This window comes from Archocentrus centrarchus, chromosome 3 (genome assembly GCF_007364275.1).
Source record: "Archocentrus centrarchus isolate MPI-CPG fArcCen1 chromosome 3, fArcCen1, whole genome shotgun sequence".
In the NCBI taxonomy this organism is placed as follows: Eukaryota; Metazoa; Chordata; class Actinopteri; order Cichliformes; family Cichlidae; genus Archocentrus; species Archocentrus centrarchus.
The window spans coordinates 16,146,033-16,159,365 of NC_044348.1; the positions used below are offsets into that span (position 1 = coordinate 16,146,033).

At 37.9% G+C, this 13,333-nt stretch overlaps 1 protein-coding gene across 1 annotated transcript in view; it reads right to left on the bottom strand.

Moving 5' to 3' along the window:
- The window catches only part of tead1b (TEA domain family member 1b), a 38,799-nt gene that overhangs the window by 10,262 nt on the left and 15,204 nt on the right, over positions 1-13,333 (bottom strand). The window contains 8 exon segments of the mRNA XM_030721471.1: positions 438-499; positions 587-633; positions 917-943; positions 946-1,049; positions 4,499-4,505; positions 4,933-5,001; positions 5,092-5,154; positions 8,403-8,467. Coding sequence (XP_030577331.1) covers positions 438-499; positions 587-633; positions 917-943; positions 946-1,049; positions 4,499-4,505; positions 4,933-5,001; positions 5,092-5,154; positions 8,403-8,467 — 444 coding nt within the window.

Consider the following 13,333-nt stretch of genomic DNA (forward strand, 5'->3'; position numbering starts at 1 on the left):
CAAAAAATTTAAAGTGGGGGAAAAAAAAAAAAAAAAAAAAAAAGAGTTCCTGAACAGTGTTTTATTCTTAAACCAGACTCTCAAACTTTACTGCCTTTGTACTGAAACAACACTGTCAATGTGCTCGATTCAGAAGTAAATGCAAGCTCTAAGTATAAAAACCTGCATGTATTTCATTATCTTCAAGCTGACCTCGCTCAGTGATCATATTTATTTTACAACAAGAAAATCTGCAGTGAAAGAACTGAAGCAACAACTAAGGAGGTTCTGAAATATTTTAAAACAATCAGAACTAATGAACTACAGTCATTACATTGTTGACGTTAATGGATTAAAAAATTAAGGTAGAGATGTGAAAAAACAAGTTATACAATGCATTTCGGTAGGACATTCCATTTTTTAAGCACTGCATGTTTTATAATCGGGTAAAGTCTCACTTGAAATGGCTGTTGTGACTGCTGGCTGGATGGGATAGGGTTGCTGCGTGAAAGGCTTAATACTGGAAGAGAAAAGACAGTCAATGGGGGAAAAGATGAGACGTTCTTTTTCATTTATAATATCTTTGCTGACAAAGTTTAAAACTTACTCTTGTGATGATCCTGGCTGACCAGTCGAAATCATACCCTGCCATAACTACAGAATTAAATATATAAATAGACAACAAAGAACAAAGAACATCCAATTGTGAGCAGCGTTAGTGACAAGATCAGAATGGCTCTTAGCTCCATGTTCAGTGCATGTAGTTATTCTGGACTACCACTCCCTTTGATCATGTGCTTATCTGATAGGGGCAGTGTGCAAAGCTTGGTGTGTTTGTAATGTGATTTGGCCTGGGTTTTGGTGTTGGTGGCCCTACTTGCTGCCCTGGGTGAAGCTGGACAGGATGGATCAATAGCGGGTTGCGGCAAGGCTTTACCCCTGCTCCAGGGAAGGCTGGGCGAGGGAGATGCCTGGCAGGCCGAGCTTGTTGTGAATAAGCCGTGGCCGAGACGATCTGAGCGAGGACATGGAGGCCATGCTCTGGAGGGCTTTTTGTCCTTCACGCTGGTCTTAACAGCAGTCACAAAAGGCTTAGCACTCACCAAGAAGGGAGAGGAGGGGCATGTTGCAGAGGTTAGCACAAATGAGACTCTAAACAACACACTGAGAAAGCACCACTGACCTTTCTCACAACCGTAAACAGCAAGAAGGTTAAAAGAAGCAGCACTGGTATTGCCATGCTGTGTAGGCTTTTTTTTTTTTTTTTTTTTTTTATTTAAAAAAAAAAAAAAAAAAAGGTATGTGGCGACTGCGAATTCCAATATACCGTAGCCAAGCACTGGTATGCACTTAAATCAAAGTTTGCCTTCTGACTAATCTAGTTTTTAAAAAAACTCATTCAGAAGTGCTTCCATCAAGGCTGCATTTGTCTGCATGTCCAAACACATCACATCTAAACACAAAAGAATTTCTAAACTAAAACTCAAGGACACTAATCCTACTTGGTTAATTGTTTGTTCCCCCTCTCTCACAACCTCCAGTTAGTTCCTTTTGGTTAATCTTGGAAAGAGGTTTTTTAAATTATTAGGATTTAATTTGAAGTACAGTGAAGCCTAAGGAAGTGCACAACACACTATGCTGCTTTGGCCGCAGTGTTTTTTTCAACAATGCTAGAAGTCTAATACTGCCGCAGACTGCACCTGTACGCACTGGCAAAACCTCATGCAGACGCACTGGTGGCAGAAGCTACAGGTAAGCATGCTGGCAAGTACACGCTGATGTAGCAGAGTCAAGGTATAGTATGCACATAGCATGATGAAACAGGGACACCAAAAACAAAACAAAACAAAAAAAAAGAACACTGGGCAGCTGGTATTGTGTTACTGTGGTGGGAGCACAAATGCAAAACTAGAAGCTGAAGGACAAGGCAGGTCCTAATTGAAGCAGGCACGGCGTCACAAGCAGAAAACAAATACTCACCATATTTGTAACCTGAATGCAAACAAAAAGTTTATGTAAATTTTGCAATTCAACACTGTACCTAATTCAAGTCTGAGCTATGTATTTAAAGCAAAACCATCAGCAAAAGAAAAGTGAGTGTCTGGTCCTCTTTTACACAGTACATGCACAGATGTGTAATAAACACTTAATCACAAAGAATTATGACCTTTGTATTTACAAATTGTGTGGAGAAAGTCTTGCACTCTATAATTTTCACAATGTGATCAGTAGTCATCACTCAAGACAAAACATGGGAACACTAACATAATGACTGTAATTACACTAAAATGCCATAGACAGGACCAGAAACAGCAGGTTTTGATGCCCGCCAAAATGAAGGGCACACTTGTATTTCTCTTCGCCAATGAACTCTAATTTGCTTTAAATGAGAAAAGACAGGGATTCATACAAAAGCTGTCTGTTTTTCTTCAGACAGCCGCCTGTGCCCCTGAAAGAACAGGCATTCATGTGGCTAGCTGCCTGTCTGACTGTCTCTTGGTGCGCGCACACAGACACACAGACACACACACACACACACACACACAGATTAATGAGGGGTCATTAATTCGTGTTGAATACTGGGAGTGGAGCAAAGTGCAAAAGTCAAAACGTATAGTCAGCTCCCCAAGAAAAGAAGAAAATGGCACATGGGTGGAGTGTCCTTTGATATACAAGCATTACTTCATAAAATACCTTAAATTACAGGTCAGTATTATTCAAGATTACTTCTTTCACAATGCTCTTCTCCCATTTTAATGTGCCATTCTGAAAAGCTTTCTTCAGCGATTTTAACAGATTTCACTATTTCTGAAATAACTGACAAGAACGCTCTGAAATGACGACATCTGAACTGGGAGGAAGGAAAGCGACTGACAGCCATGGCATTGTGAGAGCCTGGAGTTATCAACAGATTGAAGGGAGAACAAGAAAGCAGAGGGGGTATTTCAGAAACAGCCAGCTTCACTGCCATTCTCTGCTCTGAATGTGCACCACTGAGCCTTTGACGGTGAGGAAAAGTTGGGTTACATTGTCAAAGGAAGTAGAGGTGTAATCTCCTCTTCATTTTTTAAACACAGACCCCTGCCCCCTTGCCATGCTCCCCCCTTTTTAAAAAAATAAATAAAAAAAAATAAAATCTGCTTAGTAAGAGCACTTGGTAAGCAGACCGATTTCCCTGGACCTTCAGCTTCCAGCCACTCACCAACAGCCAATGCCAGCATGCTTCCCAACATGCATACACTTTGATTTTGGTTTGAAGAATCACTACAGATATGTATAGAATGAAAACTGAGCCTGACCAGCAAAAAAACAGAACAAAACAAAACAAACAAGCAAAGAAAACTTGGCTGGCCATTGTTGTTAGGATGTATATTTGTGCATTAAGTCCAGTATAATGCATTTTTGCATTATTAGAGAATTAATTATTATATAAAGAGCTCTGATATTTGTTTTCAGCCATGCTAACACCTTGGCTCTTTGAATAAAAATATTAATCTATCTACAACTTTGAAACAGTTTGCTATAAAATGCAGTAATTCGTAGTAATTCTGATTTTGCTCTACTGATGAATCTTTCTCATTTCATTAAATTTTCATTTAGGTCCAAAAATCACTCAAATTTAATAAAATTTGGTACACACATTCATGTTCCCCAACTATTCCTTACATGCGACTATTTTAGTTTTAAATTCTAGTTTGTTTAGTTTTATGACACAGTGTTCAGCCAAAAGCTAAACTGAGATGGTGAACATTATGATTTTCACTGTGAGCATGCTATCATTTAGCTCAAAGCTCAGCTCTGCTTAGGCCCCAGTCTCACAGGCCCACAGACGAGTCAGTGATGCCCTGGAAACCACGGGTTCCTAGGGAAAAAGTGTCCTTTGTGTGACCAGTCAGCAAGTGTTTGATGGAGGTTTCTGTCAGCTGATAGCATGAAACTGGTCACAAAGAGCTATATGTTGCAACACCAAAAACCTGCTTGCGATTGCTTTGCTTGCTAGCAGGCTGCCACGGGTGCCTTTAGTTTGTATGGAAGATGCAGACTCATCTGCAAACACTCGCCAACTACTCGCCAAGTAGAAAGTGAAAATGGGAAACGAAAGATTTACCATGAAAGAAAAAAGTTGCATCTTACTTCTGCAACAAACAGATTTGCTGAGACTAGTTTGTGAGTGTTTGCAGACAAGTTGGTGTCTTCCATGCAAACTACAAGCGACTGCGACAACCTGTTAACACTCAAAGCAAATCTCAAGGCGCTTTTTGATGCAGCACCCTCTTTGCAACAGATTTCACCTTCTGACAATAACCTCCAGCAAACACTCATCACCAAGGTGGGGAATACACATTTTTCACTAGCATATAGAGGTTGCCAGGAGGATTAACGACTGATGTCTAAGCCTGTGTGACCGAGGTAGTAGTTTCATAGAGACACTAGCTTGACTGAGAGCACTTTGTTTTACTAGGTACATCCTGCATCTGGTCACAAAATTGTTTCCAGAAAATTTTAAGGAGTTGCTTACCAAGATTCTTTTTGTGTATTTTACATTTTGTACCTACTGGCTAAGAGACAATGTAGTTTAAATTTTATTTTTTTCCCAATTTCAGTGTTGATCTTAAAAAAAAAAAAAAAAAAATCAGTTTTGGTCAGGCTCATGACTAATACAAGGTAAAACATATAATATTAACATATTTGATCATTTTTGTTCATTATTTTGTGCAACAAAGGCCCCGTGATAAAAAGAATAAACGTCAATGAAACCAAGCAGACAGGACAGCGACAGTGTGTTTTGGTTAGTATGAGTGAGATGACCCAGAAAGTGAAGAAGTGAGGTCAGAAAGGCTAAACAGAAAGCAGGGGATTTGGGTTATGAGGAATCAGAAAGCATTCACTTTGTCACTACAGGAAACAGGAAGTTAAGACGCACAGCAACCAACAAGCCCAAAAGCAGAAAGCGCATACCTTTAGCTTGGATTGAAACTCACGAGATTTCCTTCTGGCAAGAACCTGAATGTGACTAGACACCTGCGGAGTAGGGGAGGGGAGGAAAACAAAGGAAGAGCCTGTAACCATGGCAATGAAAAGCCCCCTGCAACTGGGCAAAGCCAGACGTACCTTAATGGCAGCTTGGATTTCTCGAACTTTCTTTCTTGCTAAGACCTGTATGTGACTAGACACCTCCATTAAAAAAAAAAAAAAAAAAAGAGAAAAAGGAAAATAAAAAACAGGAAAACCCCAAAAAAGTACAAAGTGGATCACACATTTCTTTGTTTAAAAACACTTCAGGGAGATAAGGTGCATAACAGAAGCATCTCCAAACCACACACCAACTAACAGCCAATAAAGTGTTATGCTGTGTGTCGTCGTCACTTAAGTGAACTGATTAAGGAGGATGCAGGCCCCTTTAGCACACATTAAGAGCACACAGATGTGATCTGCTGTGTGCTGAATGAAAATCGGGTAGTCTAGTATCCTTGTGGGAGCTGCATAAGGCATTTCACCAGCCAAGTTTTATCTACGACGCCTATACAGTTTAAAATTATTTTATACTCACAAATGAAACCTTCAACAGGAGCAGTCTGAAAGAGAAGTAATGTGTCCTGATGACAGCTTTGAGAGTTAGATTTAAATTCTCCTCTGGCACTATTCATGCAAATAACACCCAAGGTGAGCACTCCAACAATGTAGAGATTTAACAGAAAAGTATTATCAAGTGCTTCGTCAGCTGATAAATCTTTACATTATTCACAATCTTTAATCTGAGTTGGTGCTTAAACTTGAGCTGTACCAATCAGTCAATCAACTGTTCACAATCATCTCTCTCAATTTTATAATTTCTGGAGCAAAAGAGCTAAATATTCAGTGGTTTTAGTTTCTTTAATGAAAGGATTAAATTCATAGCAATTAGCTGAAAATTGTTGTAGCTCTGTTTATGTTTTTTGTCCATTGATATTCAATTTAATCACAAAAATAGAAGCTGAAAGTGATGATCAACATTACTATTGGTACTATCTCAATTGACTAAATCAATTAATTACATACTGTACATGATATTTGAAGTAACATCAGATGGTTTTATTGGTGTTGCTCTGCGTAAACAACCTTCACTCTGTCCAATTCTGTGCCAAGGAAAAGAGACACAGAGAGACAAACCACACAGCCTTTCTGGTCCAGACTGATCAATTCACACACAGTGATCGAATGTCACTGTAAACACTGGCTTGTTTATCACTGTCATTCAAGTCGGTGGTCATGCAGGGAAGTTCCTGTTTAAAGGGAAGGTCAGGGGGGCTTCACAATGTTACTAAAGCACCATTAGAGCGATTCAGTACCAAGTAGACAATGACAGAAATAACATAAGTTACTTTCAGCTGCTCCCTTGCCACAAGGGGTCACCACAGCAGGTAGCTCCACATGTTTGATTTGGCAGAGTTTTTACACAGGATGCCCTTCCTGATGCAACCCCAAAGGGGATTTTGTATTTCTGGCTGCGACTGAACAGCAACCTTTCGCTTGCTAAGTGAATGTCTTAACCATAACACCATTTAAGGCACAATAATAATAATAATAATAATAATAATAATAATAATAATATGCAGTGGCAGCAGCTGTGTGGTGCAGCAGTTAGCTGAAAATCACAGGAAAAAAGGTTCAGCTTGGGCCTTTTTCTGTGGAGTTTGCATGTTATCCCTGTGCCTGTGTGGGTTTCCTCTGATTACTCTGCCTTCCTCCCACAGTTCAAGACTATGCATGTTAAGTTAATTGGTGATTTAGAATTAACTACAAGTATGGACCTAAATGTGTGTGGTTGTCTGCCTCTCTGTGTTGGCCCTGTGATAAACTGGTAACCCCTCCAGGGTGTAATCTGCCTCTCCTCCTGTGGCAGCTCATATAGTCTCTGCCTCCACAGCCCTGAGTTTGAAAATTGATGGATAATAGCAACATTAATAATGACCATAAACAACAGCAATCTTTGATTTCTTTCAATGCCTCAATTCATAAGTAAAATACAGACTAAGAATGCTGAATTCTGGATTATTTACCTCATGTTTACATGTTGATTTAGAAATCTAAGCAGAACTCTACATAAAATGTAAATAAAATAGAATCATTTTCAAATATTGTAAATGCTGTATTTATTTGAAACCTGTACAAAAAAAAACATGGAGGAAAAAAAAAAAACAAAAAAACTTGCAAAATTTTGCATTTCAAGTCAGCAACATGTTTCAAATAAGTCTGGACAGCATGAAGTAAAGATTGAACAAACTGTGTGCTAAAAAAAAAAAATCCACACACAACCCATAATTCACAATCACAGTGAATTATGTTTATTAGTAAAATGACTAAAAAGTAAAGAAGTTGAGATGGGAAAGGTTTAAAAGAATTTGGGGATTTAATTTCTACGGTGCATTAAAAGACTCATAGAATCTGGAGAAATCTCTGTACATAAGGGACAAGCTGAATACCACTGAACTGAAGGCAGCACTGTATTAAACACAAACATGTTTCTCTACCAACCAAAATAAATAAATAAACATGTAAACAGGATTTAAGTCATAGCTGAATGAGGTGGAAAACTGTCCTGTAGTTTGGAGCCACAGAATCTGAAGTGAATTGAAGATGTCATGTCTCCTGGACTAAAGCAGCCCACAGATTAACACACTGATTTTCAGGGAAGTCCCCGTGTATTTCAGCAAAATAACAGCAAATCACATTCTGCCTGCATTACAACAGTGTTGCTCAGTAGAAAATGAGTATGGGTGCTAAACTGGCCAACCTGCAGCCATCAAACTGTCAACTTCTAGCTGAAATCACATATAAGCCATCAAAGATTACAGAGGTAAAAGAGGAGGTCGCGGAAAACGTGGTCAACACAAACATTTAAGCTCCTTATTGTATCATAGTAGATGTTGATTTACTCACTTTTTAAAATTTTCTCTATTTAATTGACTACTCTAACACAGTACTTTTCATACTTTGGGTAACTCTTAAAGAAGTCTTCTACTCAAGTCGACAATGCTCCATGACATTCATAAGGAAGAAATTTTTCTCTCTTAAGCTACTGTGGCAAATCTAATCAAATGACAGTTTGCGCTTAAATTTATAGTGTGCAGCTTCCTTATTGCAGAACATTAAATGCTGAATTTAAAATAAAAGGATGATGTGTAAAAGGTTTAAAATTTCAGTAATTTGCTTCTTTTCCTCTAAAAACCTTCAAATATAGCTGTCTACGTGTAAGAGCCAAGTGTGGAAGTGTTCTAATCTAGGGTCATCTCTTATTGCAGCACAGCAGTTACAGGGGACATAGTCTTATTCTCTGTCTTGCTTTGTTGCTCTACTGTAGAAACAAAGACAAAAGTCTGCACACATTCAGATTTGACAGCCCTCTGACACTCATGTAACAGAGACGTCTCCTCTCATCTTACCTGCTTTCGGGTCCTCGTCTTGCCAGTCCGGAGCTTGATATATCTCGCTATCAGCTCATTTCGACCTGGAGAAACAAGAAAATTGAGACGTATGTACCTAAAAACAAAACCAACCAATCTCTCTAGAATATGGTTGCTTCCTTTTTTTTAGCTTTTCAACAATTAAACACAAGCATGTTCATTAAGAAATGCGTCTGAATATAGGTTTTGACAAAACCCAAAACACTTTAGAATCAATTACAAGCCAAAAAAAAAAAAAAAGGTAGTTTATAATTAAAACTCTTTAAGAAGCACACACTGTTATGGTGGGGTGGATTGGAGATGGAATACTTCACACAGTTGTTCAAATCTATTCTGTGAAAAATATTATTAAGGTCCCATTTAAGGATACTGTATAATAAAGAAAAACATAGCTAATAGAGTTAAAAACCATGCTAGTCAATAAATACTGTACTTTGGAATGATGAAAATTTCATCTGATGGATGCGCAGCTTTGTTCACAGCTGACAATAAATTAACTCAGGGTTATAACTCTATAATATGAGGACATATCTGCACCTCCTAAACCTGATTCAGTTTTCCTATGACAACACCATGTGACATTAGCATGAATAAAAAATAGAAAAAAAAAACCCTCACAGCAGCAGCACAGCCTTTAAAATTAATCTAATTCAATCTCATTCTCTTCAAAGCCCCATGCTTTGAAAGGAAACAGGCCTGGGTGTTCATACTATTACAGAAAATAATGGCAACTGAATACATTGGGCTTAAAACAGTGCTGCTCTGACTAAATTATAATTGAAGCATAGCTTTGTAGAGATTTCCAATTAACAACAGCCCCAAACATTCTTCTGCCCTCAGCTCTGCTCTAATTGCTGTAGCAATGCACATGACCCCTGCTTAGCCCTTTCATATGGTAATAACATGCCGCCAACCAAAACTATTACACAAATTATAGGTAAGGAGGCACTCTAATTATGTGTCCAGCTGTAGCTAACCAATGCCATGGATCTGCTTGAGTTCTCTATGAAATTCACCAAACCCTCAATATAATGAAACATTTTTCTACCTTTCCTCCATTATCAATTAAAGGCCTTACTTTTGTTACGACACAATAGACCACAACATCCTGCAGATGTACTAATCAGCCATATCTTAGGGAGTCAGAAAGGAATGCCTATTTATTAATAGCAAAGCATAAGGGATTGCAAAATATGAAGGAGCACAGGTTTAAATGCATATAATATAGTAGAAGCTTTAGACAGACCCACATTGTGAAAATTAGTGACATTTTTCTACCTGCCTGTAATAACAAAGTTGAAGCCTTATTTTGCAAGACACGAACAAACAAGTTTGCTAAATGTTTAAAAAAAAAGTTTGTCTATGTAGTTTGAACTAGCATATCAATGCAGTAAGGCTATACCCAATAACTAATTAATAATTTTACAAATTCTTTTTGTAATGATTTAATTTTGTATTTAAGGTTTTCTATCACAAAGAGAATTCTGCATATACTTTGATAATCTGGGAAGTGATTTTTTTTTTTTTTTTGCCAGTTTGCCTAAAAAAGACACCAACTTCAATTATTCAACAACTGTCACTGCTATAACTTAATATACAATAATAAATTAATGACTGTTTTAGCTCTACCATTCAGGTATCAGTTATTATCAATCATACTTTTCTAAACTAAAGGTCAATGAACATTTAAAAAAAAAAAAAAAGTGTACAAATAAATTAATTTCCAAAAATATTCCCATTACAAAATGACTCAAATTGGATTAACATATGCCATCTTATAGCCTTTGGAATATTACAGTAAAAGGTCACTCCCAGCTTTGTAAGTTTAAATAAAAAACATACTGTTCAGCCACAAGAGGTCTTTAATACTTGAAGCACCTGTCTGTGTGCCACACCGTCACAATTTGCTGTTCAGCAAAGTGGAGCTTTGTGATGTCAATCTGCAGTTTGTTGATTGACCCTCATACTGAACATTTATGCAGCTGAGGCCCAAGTAACCCTTGCTGTGTGACCTCACTCTGCACATTAACAACATCTAGGGATTTACACATCCATCATGTCTATCCAGTGCGCACGCCGTGTAAACTTTACCAGATAAAGCAGGGACCTGCACTATTTTCAATAATTCACGCACTGTGGCAGCACAACATGACAATACAGGCATTCATGCAAACTCCTGATTCCCAGATCAAAGCACACAAATGACCAGCTGAAAGCTTGCTTACTGTTGAATTATTCATTCTTTTCACCAGGCTGGAAAAAAAGCTCAGTGGGTCCTGGCTAGCCCCCGTTCTTTTTTTCTTGCTTGTGTTTGTGCTGCAAAACAATTGCAAAAAAAAAAAAAAAAAAAGGGGAACAAAAAATGTGGCCCATCCATATTTAGGATTAAAAAATTTTTAGATGCAGCACTACATTTACACCTGAAATTCACCAGGTACAATATTTTCCACAAAAAAAAAAAAAATGCTCTCCACAAAAATATATTAATATATATAAATGAACAGTTGGCCTTTCTTAGGATGAGGACATGCTGATTCAATAATTTACAGCACTAGCATTGATTTGTTAAATCCACTTTACAAAGCTAATAAACTGTTTAAGTGAAGTCCTCTTATGTTAATTTAATTTGCAGTAAGTTCATATGCATTAAGGGAAGTGAAGCCAATAAAGATTCCTTCCTGATTCTTCTGTTTTAGAGAACCCATCTGCATTGAGAATTGATCATTTGCATACATAGGTTAGAAGATTTTATACTTGAAACATCTGTTTCATGTCAGATAAACAATTCATTTTATTTAGAACATGAAGACTGAAGTCATGGAAGGCCATAGATGGTAAAACTATTAATGTGTTTAATTACTGACATGACATTTTCATCTTCTTTTTAGGTAAATCTCAACTAAAACTGACATTTAAAGCCATATCTTTTATCAGCTCAATGATTATTACTGATAATAGTACTGATAGAACCAGCCAGAGATGAACATCATCTTTTATCTGTATGGCTTCTTGTATTTTGTTCTTAGTATTATTAGTTTTGAATGGCAGCCTCTAAGGGTTAAGTAAAGGCCTTGTAGCAAAGCTGGGAGAGGGCTGTGGAAATTAACTCTTTATGGGGTATTCCTGTCAATCAAAGCAATGGAAAAAGGATTAAATATTTATAGTGTTACCCCTGAGCAGATCTGTTCTGTTCAACAGCTGGAGCCCTAAAACTGGTCAGAGTGAACCTTCTCTCCGTATCTGAATGACTCTGGAGGATCTGCCGCATATGAATGGCACTCCAGCAGAAGACCCACAAAGAGATGGCCGCTCAACTTTCTCTGGATCGTCCCCAAGTAGCTGATCCCTTATTCCATCAGAAATCCAGTTTGGCCCTCAGCAACCTTTCTCCAAGAACCTTTGGGACAGACTCCCTCTTTTGAGAAAAACAATAGGGTGTATTGTCACAGTGCACTATGAGCCAACCTCAGAGAAAGAAATAAAAGCCCCACTTTCTAAATCAACATTTAAAGACTTAAACACTACAACCATAATAACAGCAATTGTGGTTAAAATGAATGAATTCCTCTTCAACTTGGAGAACCAAGAAACATCTCAAAAGGTTATATGAAGTAGAACTGAAACTAAAAGTTAAAGTCCTGTTCAGTTAGGCTGGTGTGTGTGTGTGTGTGTGTGTGTGTGTGTGTGTGTGTGTGTGTGTGTGTGTGTGTGTGTGTGTGTGTGTGTGTGTGTGTGTGTGTGTATAAAGTGGAATAAATAGTGTAATCAAAATTGTCATGGAAGTTCAAGATTTTTTAACTATAAATTAACAAATTAGTTAATTTTTTAAGCTTTATTTAATTTCTGTTGTATGCAGTTATAAAATCCACTGCATGATAAACAGTGAAAGAAACTCTTCTTAGAGTTGATCACATTTCAGAAAGCACTATCTGTCCTCTGTTTCTCACTAGTGATCAGATACACATGTAGAAAGAGCTGTGACATATTGATACACAGTGGGGGAAATAATTATTTGATCCCCTGCTGAATTTCTGTGGTAGTTTCATATTAAATGAGAGAAACAGAATATCATCAGAAAAAATTGATTTGTATGTCATTGACTGAAATAAGTATTTGATCCTAGCCAGAATTCTGGCCCATCTTAAGTTTGCCAGTGAACATCTAAATGATTCAGAGAAGGCTTTTGAAAAAGTGTTGTGGTCAGATGAAACCAAAATGGAGCTTTTTGACATCAACTTGACCTGTCTTGTTTGGAGAAATACTGAATATGACCCAAAGAACACCCTCCCCACAGTCAAGCACAGACTAACATTATGTTTTGGGGCTGTTTATCTGCTAAGGATACAGGATGACTTCATCGCACTGAGGGGCCAATGGATGGGGCTACATGTATGTACCATAAAATCTTGAACAAGGACCCCCCCCCTTCCCTCAGCCAAAACACTGAAGATGTGTCATGGATGGGTCTTCAACATGACAATGACCCAAAACATACCACCAAGGCAACAAAGGAGAGGCTAAAGAGCACATTAAGGTCATGGAGTGGCCTAGCCAGTCTTCAGACCTCAATCCTAAAGAAAATCTGTGGCAGGAGCTGAAGCTTTGAGTTGTGGAGCAGCAGCCAGGAAACCAGAAGGATTTCGAAAGTTTCTAAAAAGAGGAGTGGGCCAAAATCCCTCCTGAGATGTGTGCAAACCTGGTGACCAACAACAAGAAATGTCTTACTGCTGTGCTTCTCCACCAAGGACTAAGTCGTGTTTTGCTTGGGGATCAAATACTTATTTCACTCAGTGACACGCAAATCAACTTATAACTTTTATGTCATGTGTTTTTTTCTGGATTGTTGGTTGATATTCTCTCGCTATTAAAATGAAACTACCATAAAAATTAAAGATGGTTCATTTCTCTGG